The following is a 16,209-nucleotide window of genomic DNA, read 5'->3' as shown; positions in this document are numbered from 1 at the left end:
TAAAACTTAGCATGGTATATTGTGATTATATTTTGCATAAGAATTTGGAGCTGCTTACTGTGCCAGTTGTATTCATTAACTAAAAAGTGCTATTTTGTCCGTGTCCTGGGGCTAATTTATTATAAGAATTAATTAACAAATGAGAATTTTGGCCTAAATACAGCTGAAATGTTTACTGAAATTGGATCAAAGATGAGCATTTGTGTCAAGGTTTTAAAATCATTTTTCATATTAAGATGTCTAGAGAAAATGTTTACAATCCATAAGTTAAATATTTTTGTTTTGCATGATGGGAATTTTTTAAGTTCCTTTGTCTAATAACACACCACTGGCTATTTGGTCCAGAGATGTTCCTTCTCTTGGGCTTCTAGGGCAACAATGTATTCATCATTTCAAAGATTTCATTTTACTCAGGGACCTGCTGTATGAGTAAATGGAGGCTTGTTTTTGGCTTAGGCAAAACAATGTATATCACTGTTCCTTTGAGTTGATCATTATCTTCCATCACTGTCACTTTTTACTTATTTATTTAAAAAAGTTTTTTAGTGTTTATTTTTGAGGGAGAGAGAGAGAGAGAGAGAGTGCAAGCAGGGGAGGGACAGAGAGAGAGAGACACAGAATCCGAAGCAGGCTCCAGGCTCCGAGCTGTCAGCACAGAGCCCGACCCCGAACTCCAGCCCACCAACAGTGAGATTATGACCTGAGCTGAGGTCGAACACTCAACAGACTGAAGCCACCTAGGCACCCTGTCAACTTTTTAAATTATTTAATTTTATTGCTATTGATATATAGCTTATGGTGAGTAGTTTGGTGATAAAATGTGTAGTGGTATATATTTGCATTGACAGTGATTTGAACTTACTTTCCACCACAGGGACCTTTAGATATGATTTGTGGTTAAAATAGGAATCATTCATACACATCCCAAATGCTTTTATTCTGCGACACCATTATTACTGAATTCTTTTTTTGACTGGAGAGTGCTCCCCAGTTGAGTATTCTAAGTTTGTCATCACTAAGACTCTCCTGGTACTCTAAGAAACTGCTTGCGGGGCGCCTGGGTGGCGCAGTCGGTTAAGCGTCCGACTTCAGCCAGGTCACGATCTCGCGGTCCGTGAGTTCGAGCCCCGCGTCAGGCTCTGGGCTGATGGCTCAGAGACTGGAGCCTGTTTCCGATTCTGTGTCTCCCTCTCTCTCTGCCCCTCCCCGTTCATGCTCTGTCTCTCTCTGTCCCAAAAATAAATAAACGTTGAAAAAAAAAATTAAAAAAAAAAGAAACTGCTTGCTAAAAAATTAAGAACACCTTGGTCACTACCTCACATATGAGCTATTGCTTGTATGATGTAATCATTTCTTATCTCTAATGCACAAGTTTATGGAATATCACACTTTACCTACTTTTGGGGTGTTTGTGTTTTATCCACTTTTCTTCACTGGCATATAGCATATTTAGAAATGCTGTGTTAACAGCTGTGTATACTTGTAGTTAGCTTTGCTATAAGGAAAGATTTGCATTCCTAAGAATACGAGAAATTTTATCAAACTCCGGTCAAAAAAAAATAATTGCTTATAATGTTTTTTCTTTAGAAAAAGTTATTAAGACTTTTTATAGCCGTAAGTATATAATTGCAAAACCTAAACATTACTCAGCAAATCTGTCAACCGATGAATTATATTAAGCTGTTTATCCATCTTAACTTTTGCCAAAAAATGATACCGTTCTCTATCACAACCACCTACCATTATAGGCAGACCCTCTTACCCATTTTTATGATAAACAAGGGATAGCTTCACTCAGCAGATGTGATGTGTAAAACTATTTCTGGGATTTGCTGTAAAATAATTCTGTGGAAGGGGTTACAGATAAAGTAAGGTTAGCCATAAGTTGATTGTTTAAAACTGGGTAAGGTTTATGAATTCATTACAGAGTTTGCTTTGCTTTTGCATTTGTTTGGAATTTTTCATAATAAGATCTTTTTCAAAGATGTTAAAAATACGGGCACCTGAGTGGCTCAGTTAGTTAACCTCACGATTTGTGAGTTTGAGGTTCCGGTGTTCCAGCGCAGAGCCTGCTTGGGATTCTCTCTTCCTCTGTCTCTGCCCCTCCCGTGCTCATGCTCTCTTGGCTCCCTCTCAAAATAAATAAACTTTTCTTTTTTTTAAAGAGCCATTTAAAAAGATGCAAAAAATAACATCAGGATAAGTAAGTAGTCTGAACAAAATTTTGAAGAACAGATTAATAGGTATTAACAAAGGAGGTCTTGTTCCATTCAGGCAAAGGAGTTTGAACTAACCCAATAGGTAATAGGGAACCATTATAGATTTCTAATAGTGGAATGATAATGATCAAAGTTATGCTCTAGAAGGGTTAAAGTAAGGAAAGAATGAAGAGTAAATTGGAGGGCTGAGAGCCCAGAGGTAGTGAGATCAGTTCATTGCTATAACGCAGCCTTAAAATTGTAAAGAGGTGATTAATGTTGGTGAATGGATGGGTAAAATATAGCGTATGAAACATTTCAAAGGAGAAGGAATAGCTCTGCATTTAGGCCCTCAGGTGCTAATGCCAATGCAGCAAAAAGGAGAGAGGGTTGTTTTTTTGTTTTTTGTTTTGTTTTTGTTTTTCGGTTTTTCCCCTCATCTGTCTAGGGCTTAAAGGACCATTTGGGTGTCTTGAATTTGGAGGCGTGGTAAAAATGTAGTCAGTATTTTGGCTCTTTGAGTAAATCAGTATCAACAAGCCTCTTAAGTTTTAAAGTTTTTTCTCTTTCCAAATGGAATTTAAAATGAAGGACATCCCATTTTATACTATTAGACAAAGCTGCCAGAACAGAGTTTTTTGGCATTTGTGTGTGTGTGTGTGTGTGTGTTTATTTAACTAATCTCTACACCCAACCTGGGACTTGAAATCACGACACTGAGATCAAGAGTCACATGCTCCTACCACAGAGCTAGCCAAGCACCCCTAGAATAGTTTTGATAAGTTGTTTGAAACCAGAGAGCTCAAATCTTCCAAATTACGTGAATTTTTTCCATCAGAACCCTGCAAGTGCCATGCCAGCCAGGGTATAGGTGGCTAGCATAATTTATTTTATTATTGGAAAAAGAAATTGAGATCTTGGTGCAAGTTAAAAGTTATCTCATGGGACAACCATAAGAAAATACTTTGGTTCTGAAATAATACTTTATCTATATTTTACTTTGAAGATTCCCGCCCAAGTTTAGTGAAAAAGCAACTGAGAGCTCTTACTTAGTATATAAGAATTTCACAGGACAATAGCACTCCAATCAGTAGTCTTAAAAGGGCATTAGAATTGTTGAGAATTGCAGTTAACTTTCAATTTAGAGTTTTCTTCTAGACTATAGAGCCTTCTCTAATGTAGAGTCTTTGAAAGAGAAAACTCACTTTATGAGCAGAGTTAGAATTGAAATTATTTAAAACCTTATGAGAAAATTGACCAGCCTTCACACTATGTGGGACTGTGTAAAATGGTTTTGACTTTGGATGGTGGTTTGACATCTCTGATACATGCTTCATGACATTTTAGTAGTTCCACATCTAGGAAAGTATCCTAAGAAAATGTGTATGTTAAAGAAAGGCATATGTACGTGACTGTTAAATTGTTTATATTATGGAAAATTAGCAACACTCTAAGCGTGCACCTTCACAGGATTGACTTAAATTATAGTAGATCCATAGGCTAGAATACTGTGCCAGCTTTTAAGAGGAAGAAGTAGATATGTACATAATGTATATAGAAAGACGTCTAAAACCTGCTAAATGAACAAAGCAGATTACAGAACACTAGAGTTATCACTTTTATTTTTGGAGTATCTTTGGGAAGTGGAATTATGTGAGAATTTCACTTCTACTTTTTATGCTTCTGTAATGTTTGCGTATTTTTACAGGCATTTGTTATCTTTGTAATATGTTAAGAATTAAGATACAGCTGTTGGTTAGGGAGGGGACTCTAGTTTGCATATCAGAATTGTTAAGCTTTAAATTCCTTTATTGCTATATACTTAGCCACCTGGTCTGCCTGTTAATCACAAAACATGTATGGTCAGGTTCTGTTTGTCTGTTTTGAGGGTGCTTGCTGCCTGTTGTCCTTCATTGTTAATAGAATTTTCCATGAGACTAGTCAGTGATAAGTCTTGTCTAAACAATTGAAGAGATTTATAAAAGTCTTTCTATAAGAGATTCCTCTGTGTCACTGGTAAACTGTGGAGTGGTTTGGGGTTGCTTTCTTTGAGGGGAAGGTGTTGTTTTCTCTTCAGAATGACTCATTAATTGTAGAGGCACACTTCAGGATTTTTTTCCCCCTTCATGGTTGTGAAAATGCAATACTTGGCACATAGGCAAGCCTAAAGAGTTTTGCAAATTGCCTACCCTCTCCTACTTTGGATAAGAGAAACATCTTAAAATAGCACTTAACATAGTTTTTATAGATAGTAGTTGCTCACTTCATGTTTGTTGAATGAATGAATGAATGAAGAAAAAACTGGCAAATCTAGATACTATAAATCACAAAAGAGCCAGGAAATTTAATCTGGACTTGTGTGTGTAGCATAGCACCAATAATAATTGATGCTTAAGTTTTAAAAATTTGTTTTAATTCAGATGTTGCTATCTAAAGTAAACAGTAGTTACTTTAGGGGTGCCTGGGTGGCTCAGTCAGTTAAGCATCCGACTCTTGATTTCAGCTCAGGTCACAATCTCACGGTTCGTGAGTTGGGTTCGTTGAGGTGGAGTTGGAGCCCCGAGTCAGGCCCTGCATTGGCAATGAAGAGATTCTCTCTCCCTCTCCCTCCCTCCCCCTCTGCCCCTCCCCCTCTCTCTCTCTCTCTCTCTCTCTCTCTCTCTCTCTCTCTCTCTCTCTCAAATAAACAAACTTTGAAAAAAATATACAATTACTTTAATAAATAGATGCCATGCTTTAAAATCTTAATTTTGTTTCTTTTGAGTGCCACAACTTTGTGTATCTGGCTTCTTACAAGTTAATTTTATTATTATTTTGAGAGAGAGAGACTGCATGCTTAAGTGAGCAGGGGAGGGGTAGAGAAGGAGAGAGAGAATCCCAAGCAGACTCCATGCTGTCTCACAAACTGTGAGATCATGACCTAAGCCAACATGAAGAGTCGGACACTCAAAACAACTGAGCCACCCAGGGCCGCCCCCCCCCCAAAGTTAATATTTTTGTAGCTCTGTTTCTTCACCTGTAAAATAATAAATTAGATTCTAAACTTTAAATTTCTAGATTTTTTATGAACTGTAGGAATTTTGCCCAAATACTGAAAGTATAACAGATATTAATGCTTCATAAATGTGTACAACCCACTTCGTCTGGAGTAAGGAAATATGGTTCCCATTTCAGGGCTTGAAAATGAAAAGGGTTTGTACAGAGGAGGCAAAACGTAGAGGAGTGAGATGTTCTTTTCTTGTGGTACATGGCTCTAAAGCATGCTCTGAGGCTTCCAACACAGTAGGACAGAACCTTCAGAAAGTCTTGACAATCTCTCTTTAAAGAGCTCTTGAAAGTTCTTTGAGGGTGTCATCTTTATTTAATACTTAGAAGCCTAAAGTGTTCTTGGTTCTTCTTAAGGATAGAGACTGTGCATCTTTGGTTAGTTTTGCAGTAAATATCAGTTTATCATTGTTAAATGAGGTGTAAATAAAATACTTCTTTTTTTTTTCAGTGTTAACCTAAAATAATTTAAGATCGTAGTATTTAGTTTCATTATTTATGGTGTACTCTTATCCTAACAGTACTCCCCCTTCCTCCAGGAACAACTAAGTATATCTTGTCTTCTGTAATACTGCCATTAATGAAATTTTTCATGGGGAAAGAAATTCTTTTTGTGTACTAAAATAGGATTTTTAAAAAACTCGGTTTTAATTACCTCCTGTTCAAGTAAACTTAGAGCTTTTATAGACATCTGTTTATTATGCCATGCCTAATAGCCCCTAAAGGGAGTATGAATTTAGGCAAAGGAGCCAAGGGATAAACAAATGCTGCAGGAGAAGAGGTGAGAGAAAAAGAAACTTTATCTTGACTCTAAATTACTTAAAGTTTCTTTAAAAACATTTTTTTTTTTTTGATGTTTGGTTTTTTTTGAGAGAGAGAGAGAGACAGTGCAAGCAGGCATGGGGCAAAGAGAGAGGGAGACACAGCATCTGAAGCAGGTTCCAGGCTCTGAGCTGTCAGCATAGAGCCCGATGCAGGGCTCAAACTCCTGAACCTTGAGATCATGACCTGAGCCAAAGGTCAGCCGCTTAACTGACTGAGCCATCCAGGCGCCCATAAATACCTTTAGTCTTCATTGTTTACCCCCAGTTTTTTTCTTTTCTTCTTTATCTTCAGACCTGAACTTCTTCTAGATTCTTAGCCTGCATTAAGTTGCTTCAAATCCTAATTTACAGTTTATACCATCCCAGTTATATGAACTTTTTGCCACATCTCTTAGCACTTTCTCTTAGAGTTCATCTCTTATTTTCCAATAATTTTTCTGTGTTTATCACTTATCTCTGCTACACGGTTTTTTGTTTGTTTGTTTGTTTTCTTATTTACTGGCGTATCCTTTTCTCAGGTTACTTTAGCAAAATTAAAATACACACCCTTTGGAGAATAGTGAAAATAATTGTTAGCCACATTCAGGTTATAGTAGCAGCTCCTCTTCACATCTATTTAAAGGCTGTAGAGAGCCATTTAAACTCTTTATTTGCTACAAATGCTAGTCTATATGTACCTGTGAGTGAGCAGGACAAGTATTATTCTTTCTTTTGTACAGATGAGAAAACTGAGACTTTGAGACCCTGCATGCATGAATTGCCTAAGCCAATGCCAGGATTCATAGATACCTGGAGCAGAAAAAAACCCAATGAGATTTTACTTTGAGGAATTTAAAGATTGTGTATAAAAAGTGACTTTTCTGAGATCACCAAATTATTTAAGTTGTAGGCTAGAACTCAGATTTCCTACATCTTAATATAGTACTTTTTCATAACATTTTCTTTTCTCAAGGTCACAAGCTTATATGTTACAGTACAATGGCAATGTTTTACTTTGATTACTTGTTTGGGTTGACGATGGAAAATAAAACATATAAGTGGCAACTGCCACATTAGTTCCCAGACAAGTTGGTCCTGTAGATAAAATGCATTTGTGTATTAATTGCACTTTGAAGTACTCTCTGATTTAAACATTGAGGGTAACAGTCATATTAAAAACCTTCCAATATTCTTTTCCCATCACTCCTTTTTACTATTTTGTAAAGTTGTTCTAAAGAGGAAACAAGTGTAGAAATACTTAGGAATAAATTCAACTTAAGTGTGTAAGAAAATTTTGAGTAATCAGTAGGTTCAGAAATTAAATCTTAAGTAATGGCAGTTTTGTTTTAATTAATGGCTATTTTGAAAATATTTTCATTAATTAATGGCCTTATTTAAAATTTTTCTGAAAAAATGTTTTTCTCTTAACTGAGTTAAGTATATTCACTTCTTGGACTGCTGTAGCTCTTTTATTGCTTTAGAGTTAGTCTAGACAGAATAGTACACTGGGCTAAATATATTGATTTCAGGAGACATCTTAGATGCTTGTGTTTTAGTGAATCCCAGTTTAAGAGACTGCTTTCAAAAGGAAGAAATTTGGTTGATTGTAGCTTATGGCTAGTTGGAATTCAGAGAACTGAGAGCTTTTATATGCAGGGTCCTTTACGTAGTAAATGAGGGGCAGAAATCCTAATAATTTTATGAAAGTATTCTATGTACAACTTAATGCTAAAACTCTGGAAAGAAACCAGACCTAGGAGGTAAGGAATCTAGGGAGGATTTTTAAATTGAGGATGTTTATAATTTTAATTCCAAAATAGGAAGTTGTGGCTAATAGGATGAAAATAATCATTAACCCTCTTAAAAGATCTGAAGTAATAATGTTGCCCTTGAGAAAAGTAAGCATTGCAGATTGTGATATCATTCAACCTGTTTATGCCAGCCTAAACAAGAAGAGATGTTCTCCTTTTCTGTAATACATACCTATCTTTAACATATTGGGTCTCACATAATTTGAAAAATAACTGTAAAATATACTTTTCTGGCCCTGAATTAGTGAGTGTGCATATTTGTCCTTACTTTGAAATCTCATAATTGGGCCCTAGATTCGAGTGATTTTCATATATAGGGAAGCCACTCCTACTTTTCAAAACGTTTTCTAATGAGAGTAAGGAAAATCTCAACCGTTTTGTTAACAGCTTGCCTTTAAAACCTTGTTGTTAATATGCTTGGAGAATTATATTCATTAAAATAGAAATGCTTTCAGTGATGTATTTAAATTTTAGTTACGGATGATTGAGATTGGAAAACCAAAACAATTAAAAGAAAAGGGACGTTTTGGGAAGATGGCTTGTTTGTATATATTTAATGTGTATTCACTTATATGTTTTGTCAGAGACCAAAATTGAGGAAGAGATGTGGCTTCTGGGGGTTTGTGAAGAGAGTTGATCAGAGATTGCTCCTTGGCTGAGTTGCTGTCTGCATAGGCTGTTAACAATTGTTTCTCTGGCAGCAGATCTTGTTCATCAGGATTGCATCATTTCTGGGAGAATGGCCAAGGTCCACAGCCTCAGTACAAAGACTGTCTGAAGCATATGAGGCCTGTTCTCTTTCTAAAGCGGCACTCCTCTTCCTGCCAGTCCTCTTCACAGGATTACTGAAGCAGACTTGTTTTGAATTTCTTTCATTGGATTGGCTGTTTATTGGACTCTTGTCTCCCAGCTGCTTCCGGCTCACCTGGCTGATGCAATTTCTTTTTCTGAAATCTCTGTTGGAATTGTTCTGAAAACACTTTTTGTGTGTCTGTTCTGAGAGTGACCAGATAGATCACACGGGTCTTGTGCTTTCAGCAAGTCATATAGAGAAGAGACTGTCAGAATGACACAGAGACTATTGACCATTTCTGAACCCAGTTAAAAAGATGGGTAATTATAAAACATTTCTGGCATCTTCTAATTAACAGTATTTTCTCCAGAAACTGTGTATGTATGTAAATGGTGACTTCTCAAAAAAGTACTTAGTACTGGGAGAGTGGTTGGTTCTCCTTCTGAATCCAAGAACTTACTACTGTTCCTGTGGATTCTGATGACTTGTTCTGGAAATAGTCAAACTGATATGAAATTGAAATACTGGTGCATTCATTTTCCCCCTACTGTATGTTCATATATTTAGTTCCCTTTTTCCTCCTGTCGTTTCTTATTCTTTCTTTGTTTTTGCTAAAGGAGTCCACTTCTTTATTCTTTCTTTTACTATTACCTTCATACCTTTTATGTGTGCTCTTTTAAAATTGTTTTTAAAGAATAGTTAATTTTCCAATTTTTTATAAATAAAATATTGATACAAAAGTATATTTCCTGTCTTGCTTGGTAACTGGAATCCCACAAACAGCTCTTTTCACATACATAGTTACATTAACATTTTAGGTATATATTAACACATACATAGAGAGATTAACATTATTTTGGCTAATGTTAAATTTGACTGCTGCCTAAAATTACCTATTGTCCTTTGCTTGTTGGAGGGTAGAAAGTTATTTAAGGCCCTATTTTTCCCCATGTTTTCATTATGAAGTTTACCACACATAGAATTGACTCCCTTTTGTCAGTCTTTTTTTATAGCAGGAAAGAGGATAGGTGGGATGGAGGGGATGGGCGTAATATGAACTTTAATAGGTGATAGTAGAGAGTAAATTTGACATTTGATTAAAGAAAGCCCCTGGATTTTGGGAGGGGGTCAGTACAGAAGAAGCATCTCCTAGGAAAGAGAAAAAAGAATCTCTTGGGAAATGGGAGAGAATTCTCATTTGAAGGAAAGAGGATTACTGAATGACATCATATTTTCCATTTCTTAAGTCTTTAATAAAGATAATTTCCTTTTCCATTATTTAGGTTCTGGCTTTACAGGGAAATAGGATATATCGGTTAAAGGACAAAAATATAGAGTAAATGAAACATAGGATGGTTAACAAGCCAGTGTGTAGAAATGAAACACAAAATTACCGTTAAAATATTCTATATAATTCTGTTCTTTGTGTCTATCAATGTTACTTCTTTCTGTACTAATCTGTGTCCCAACTTTTTCTAGGTCTTCAGAGTTACTGGCAGATAATTTTGGGGGACTTCATATTCGGAGGTCTATAAAAAGGTGACTGAGTCAAATAAATCCTTTAAATTTGTTTTAATTTTTATATTGTAATGAATGCTACAATTATATGTTGATCATTGTGATTATAATTCATTCAGCAAACATTCTCAGAACACTTTCTGTGTGCCAGGCACCATTGAGAACATTGAAACTACAACAGAGGATAAAACACAAAAATCTTGTCCTCATAGAGTTTATAGGAAGAGACAGAAAAATTAACAGGTAAAAGATACCTTGAAATTGTTCTACCTAGAGACAGATTTAACTTTTCACTCTAAGACACCTCTCCAAATCGTGTGATAGGTTAATGACTGTTATACTGCTAAGCTTTGTAAACTATACTGAGAGTCTGTTGTCTTGGCTTATAAAACTAGAGTAATTAAAATAAGAAAATATTGCATATAGATGATCTGTTAAAATGACTTTATTATTTTAAGAGCTACATTTTGCAGAGTATTATTTAGGGAAGGAACGACTGTCAGGGTTATATGAGCAATTTGGTTTTGTTAACATGTTTTGAATTAGGAAGGCTGATATTGTTAAAGCATTATTTAGAACACGATGGACATGCTATATAATGGTTGTCTTTATCAGGATGGGTCATGTAAAAGTAGACAAGAGGAAGATGGAGGAATTCATGAAAGAGAAGTTCATAGTTAACTAGTTAATATTTCTTAAATTTATCAAGTATCCAAATTAACTGGGTTGAGATTTCAATAAGGAATATGTTAATTATTTACTCATTCATTAAGGAAATATTATCAAGTAATTTTCCCATTGTTTCCTTTTAGCATATCTTTTAAAAATGACTTGCAAAGATAACTGTCAGCTTAAGTTTTATAAGTTGTCTTTCTTCTAGCAGCCTACTTTTTTTTTATGAGCATACAATAGTAATGGCTATGACAAAGGCTTTTTAATGGTATTGAATAACTTTTTCTGTCCTTTACTGAAATTGTAACACATGATTGAGATTCCTATATTGGTTAGGGGAGGCATGATCATTATAAGATTCTGCTCTGATTATCAAGCCATGCAGCTTCTGGGCTTTTTGGTTTTGTTTGTTTGTGTTTTTCTCTTTGGTTCAAGTTATAGAGTGACACTGAAATTAGAGGAAGAGTTGTGACCAACAGTCCCCAATATTTAACTATATTTTGAGCTTATTAAGTTATAAATATTCTCTCTTTTGTTATTTGTAGATTTTATTTCAATTTCCCAGAGGCTTGGAGGAGGTACTGCCTAAATCTGTTTTGATATACTGTTAGGGAAAGGAAACATTTATGTGTACGACAGGCCTAAGGAGTTAGGTTAGTCACTTCTCTTTTATAAACTGAAAAGAAACAACAGGAAAATTTGCCTTTTTCATTTCAGTCCCAAGTCTAGCAATATGTCCCCTTCACTTGTATAGGAACCGGTGTCTGGCCTTCCCTCAGATTTGGAAAGTCCTAGATCTTGATGAGATCCAGCTCTTTAAAATTGTAGGTGCCAGGGAGGACTGCTTAGCATATAGCTGTTTATAGTATTCTAAAATAATAACGCAAAAGATTAATATTATCTTAATGTGTTCTTAAAAATCTTGGCCTCATTCACTGCTCACAATTTGTTTTCTTATCCATATTAATTTGCTTCATATATCAAAAAAGATTCAGGTATCTCAGATGGTCTACCATTTAAATTTTGCCATTTTTCCCTGGATTGAGTTAGTATCATATACTTTTCATTGCATTAAATTTTCTTTAATATAAATGTTTGATTTTTCTTCTTATTTGTCTTACCATGAATCAGTAGATCAGTCATGAGATATTTTTGTAGTCTCTTTGCAAAAGTCTTTATTAACCTGGGCCTTTAACATTCACACTGACTTTCTTCCCTCCCACATAAAACGCTTCTTGTTTCATTCCTTTAATGGTTTAATACAAAACCACTAATGTGAAATCAAACAGAGTACACTTTTTACCCCCTTTGTACCATACCTCCAAATTTCTTAATGTGCTTTTTTTTTTTTTTTAAAGATTTTATTTTTCAAGTAATCTCTACACCCAGCATGGGGCTCAGACTTAAAATGGGAAATCTAGAGTCATGTACCCTACCAACTGAACTAGCCAGCCAGGAGCACCTCAGTCTTAATGTACTTTTGACGTTTTACAGTTTAGTAGTTTGTGAGTCTTTTGTGTTCCCAAATTCCACTGGTTATGGTCAGCAACTCAAGGTATCCTGTCTCCTTTTCCATAGAAAATTTTCTCATCTTTATCGTGAAACTATACTCTTTATGGTGTATGTTTTTGTTTTTTTCATTTTATTTTATTTTTTTTAATTTATTTATTTTGAGAGAGAGAGAGAGTGAGCAAGCAGGGGAAGCACAGAGAGAGAGAGGGAGAGTATCCCAAGAGGCTCTGGTAGCACAGAGCCCAATGTAGGGCTTGAAGTCATGAGTGGTGAGATCATGACTTGAGCCAAAGCCAAGAGTCAGATGTTTAATCGACTGAGCCACCCAGGCGTCCGTTTTTATTTAAACCTAGTAGTGAAAGCCTAACAAATACAGTTAAGGTAGTTGCATCTTCTCCCAAAATTACAGTTAAAATAAAATGGTTTCAAAGAAGAAAAAGAGGGGCACGTGAGTGGCTCAGTTAAGTGTCCAGTTCTTGGTTTCTGCTCAGGTCATGATCTCATGGTTTATGAGTTTGAGCCCTGCAGCGGACTTCATGCTGACAGTGCAGAGCCTGCTTGAGATTCTCTCCTCTCTCCCTCTCTCTCTGCCCCTCCCCCGCTCGCGCGCGCGCACTTTCTCTCTCTCAAATAAACTTTAAAAAAAAAAGGAAAAGAATGTAATGTGACACAAGAAAGCAATAAGAACAGCTGTATCCAATCAAATAAAAACAGATCTCTTTTATCATCACACTTAATCTGAAATAAATAACATTGTTGGCTGCTGGTAAAACTGCATTTATTTGTGGCCCGGGGGGGGGGGGGGAGCTTTAATTTTAAATCTTAAAAATATTTAATTTTTCTTTCTTTCTTTTTTTTAAGTAATCTCTACACCCAGTATGGGACTTGAACTCATGACCCTGAGATCAAGAGTAGCATGCTCTACCAGCTGAGCCGGCCAAGCACCCCTAAATGAAGATCTTTAATTGTTAAAGAATTTAGTTAAACTTTGATATTTCTATTTACCTACATTAGAACTTACTATGTAATAGGTGTTAGGCTGCCAGAAAATTTTGTTTGATGAGCAGTTGTAGAATGGTGGAAATGTACTTATACTAGTAAGCAAGGCAGACCATTACTTTCCCTTTTGCTAAAAAGCAAAGAAAAATAATAATAAAGATACGAAAAGTTAGCATAACTTTGGCTACCTCATTTTGTAGAACATAAATGTAGTACACAATAAAATAGGACAATGTATAGACCCTTTGCTGTACTTGTTTTATTTATATTTGCCCCTTAAAAGACTTATTTTAAAAATGGAAAAATATTCTGTAGCATTTGGAATACACTTAAAGAACTATCAGGTTACTAGATATTTTCTTTTTCTCTGGCAGGATTCCTCATGTCCATAACATGTTGGTTAAGGCTGTGCAGCTCACCCCCACTCTCAGAGTGGCCAGTCTCCATTAATTGGACCCCGTGATTTCCACTCTCTTGCTGTATTGGACGTCATGAGCATTGCAATCCCTCTGGGAGTCACCACACCAGATACATCCTACTCAGATATGGCTGCTGGATCAGAGTAAGTGCTACTTTCTAGGTAGTAGGTGCATTACCAATTTGTGTGGAGCTAACTTTGTTATGGGCATCTAACAATAAGCAATATTTTCTAAACCCAAGCCTAGCCCACTGTAAATGACATTGGACCTTTCCCTTTTCGCCCATAGAAGCTGGAGGAAAAAAAAAAAGAGTTAGAAAGGGGAGGAAAAGAATGGGGTGGGGGTGGATTTCTTAGTAAATAATATCATTGAATTAAATTTGCAAAGTAGTGCTTACATTTTCATTGGTTTTGACGGGTTGGGAAGATTGAAATAAAGTAGGTGTCACTGCCTGCTTCTGTAGAATTAATGATTATTCTGATGGAGATAAGGAGTTCTCTCCAACTGATTTTCCTTGAAGGCCTCTTCCTATGTACTTCTCACTGTTCTAGAGTAAAGGGGCTAAAACCTTATATGGGCAGGTTACTTAGAACTTCTGATATTTGGGGTAGAAAACGTGGAAAGCAGTGTCATCTGTTTTTTTATATAATATTCATTGCCTAGAAAGAGGACCTTCAAAATCAGTGGTACCAAACTTTTTTTTCAGCTAAGAGCAGCTTTAGGAATTCAGAATTTGTCGAAAAGCCCAATCCCTAAAATAGACTCTCAATTCTTGAAGAATTTAAATACCAAATGGCAATGAAGGTAGGCCTTCATTATAAAACTTTATATATTATTCAGTTTAAAAATTTTTAGCTTTTTGTATCCCTTCTCTTTTAAGTTGTCCAAGATTCCCCCTGCTCACAGATTCCCCCTCTTGTCCTTTTACCTCCCTTGTACCCAATCTTCCTTGCTTACAGAAAGGAAGTGGAAGCCCCCTACCTTTCAAGACGAAGTGGCACTACACCAGGATGTGAAAGTCCAGCGAAAGAGACCCAAGGGGCCTAGGGGGCAGCACACCCCCAGAAGCCAAGTCTATTCCAGGCAGTACCAGGGATTAGGGTCTGGGCTGGAAAAATCCTGGTGTTTTGAATATGTTCAGGTCCAGTTCAGACTCTTGATCCCACAGCCACTTCTTGAGTGAGGTGGGTGTTGCTCTAATTCCCCTGTTTCTCTTGCCATTTTCATAGTCCCTGGGGATTCTTCCCCCTTCAGCAAAGCAAAGCAACTGTACCAGAGCTCTGGGTTCAACTGCATCCCTGATTAATAGTGGTTTTCTTCCTTAAAACTGAGAATATAGTAAAGAGCATGTACATTTCTTCACAAAGCCACCTAGGATTACTTAACTGTTTATTGTCTTCCTTAAAGAGGAAGACTTAACATGAACCTACCCTAAGAAGCAATATATTATATTCTGGGGTAGTCTAGAACTGAAGAATTTTGGCCTTGTTCCCATATAAAAAGGAAGGTGGAGGAGGGTGGGGGGTGGGAAGGGTGGAATTGTGTTCCCTCCAGGGCTTTTTTTCCTGTTTCGTTTTGTTTTTATCTTTTTGCATGCAAAGAGATTCAGTTATGCCAGTAGCTAGACTTCCAAGTTTACAAGTACTATTTCCCAAATTAAGTACTGAAAAATCTTGCTGCATTAGGAACCATAACTGTATAGTGTTCATGAATTTTTGTAAAGTCATTTACTACCTCCTATATGGATTGACTAACAAACCACACAGGTAGACAGCATTAACATTGGTGAGAAATTTCAAGAGAGATTAAATCAAATTAATGTGATCAACCCCAAATTAAATTAATTTGGGATTTGTAGAAAAAGACCTAAAGCAATTATTCTTAAAACTGGTGTTTTTCCCAAAGTACAGAGATGACCACCCATAAATGCTGCTGGGTAGTCCAGAAGTAATTGCAGACTTAGGGCCTAAAAATTTGACTGCAAGGTTTCTATTTCCTGAAGCATTTTCATTGTAATTTCTTGACAGATTTCTGATACTGTTGTCATGACTTATTACACAGTTACTCATTTAGTATTTCTACAAGATAATGTCAACAATTTGCTTATGTACCATTCTGTTACATTTTAGATGATATTTCTTAATGTTTCACCATGCATGTTCCACTCTTCCTGCATATTTCACTGTTCTGGGCACTCTAAGATTAAAATTAAACTTGGTATGAAAGGCAACATACTCCACTAAGTAAAAGACGTAGATCTTACCTCATGGGATTTTAAATCTGATAACAACAGTATACATCATGCATTTTTCATGTATTTGTAGGAGAACCTCTAGATGTAACAATAGAAGCAAGGATTTTTCTGAATTTACAATTATGCCATAAATGGATTTCAGACATTTTCCAAGAGGTAGCATTATAGCAGCAGGTGGCACGTTG

The 16,209-nt window shown here is 36.1% G+C and overlaps 1 protein-coding gene across 12 annotated transcripts in view; it reads left to right on the top strand.

Moving 5' to 3' along the window:
* The window catches only part of SETD5 (SET domain containing 5), a 79,813-nt gene that overhangs the window by 20,108 nt on the left and 43,496 nt on the right, over window positions 1–16,209 (top strand). For 9 of the 12 annotated variants that reach the window (XM_086697509.1, XM_086697508.1, XM_086697519.1 and 6 more), the window contains exons 2-3: window positions 10,130–10,189; window positions 13,726–13,913. In XM_086697509.1, the coding sequence (XP_086553635.1) occupies window positions 13,843–13,913 (71 nt within the window). In that variant the 5' untranslated portion in view covers window positions 10,130–10,189; window positions 13,726–13,842. Of the gene's footprint in view, window positions 1–10,129; window positions 10,190–13,725; window positions 13,914–14,476; window positions 14,575–14,729; window positions 14,955–16,209 lie in introns of all 12 variants that reach the window. The other 3 variants (XM_086697507.1, XM_086697521.1, XM_086697510.1) reach the window with 2 other exon arrangements.

Source organism: Puma concolor, chromosome A2, assembly GCF_028749965.1.
Source record: "Puma concolor isolate L17-30 chromosome A2, mPumCon1.1.hap2, whole genome shotgun sequence".
Taxonomy (NCBI): domain Eukaryota; kingdom Metazoa; phylum Chordata; class Mammalia; order Carnivora; family Felidae; genus Puma; species Puma concolor.
The sequence above is the reverse complement of the archived record's forward strand: the minus strand, read 5'-3'. Positions and strand labels throughout refer to the sequence as shown.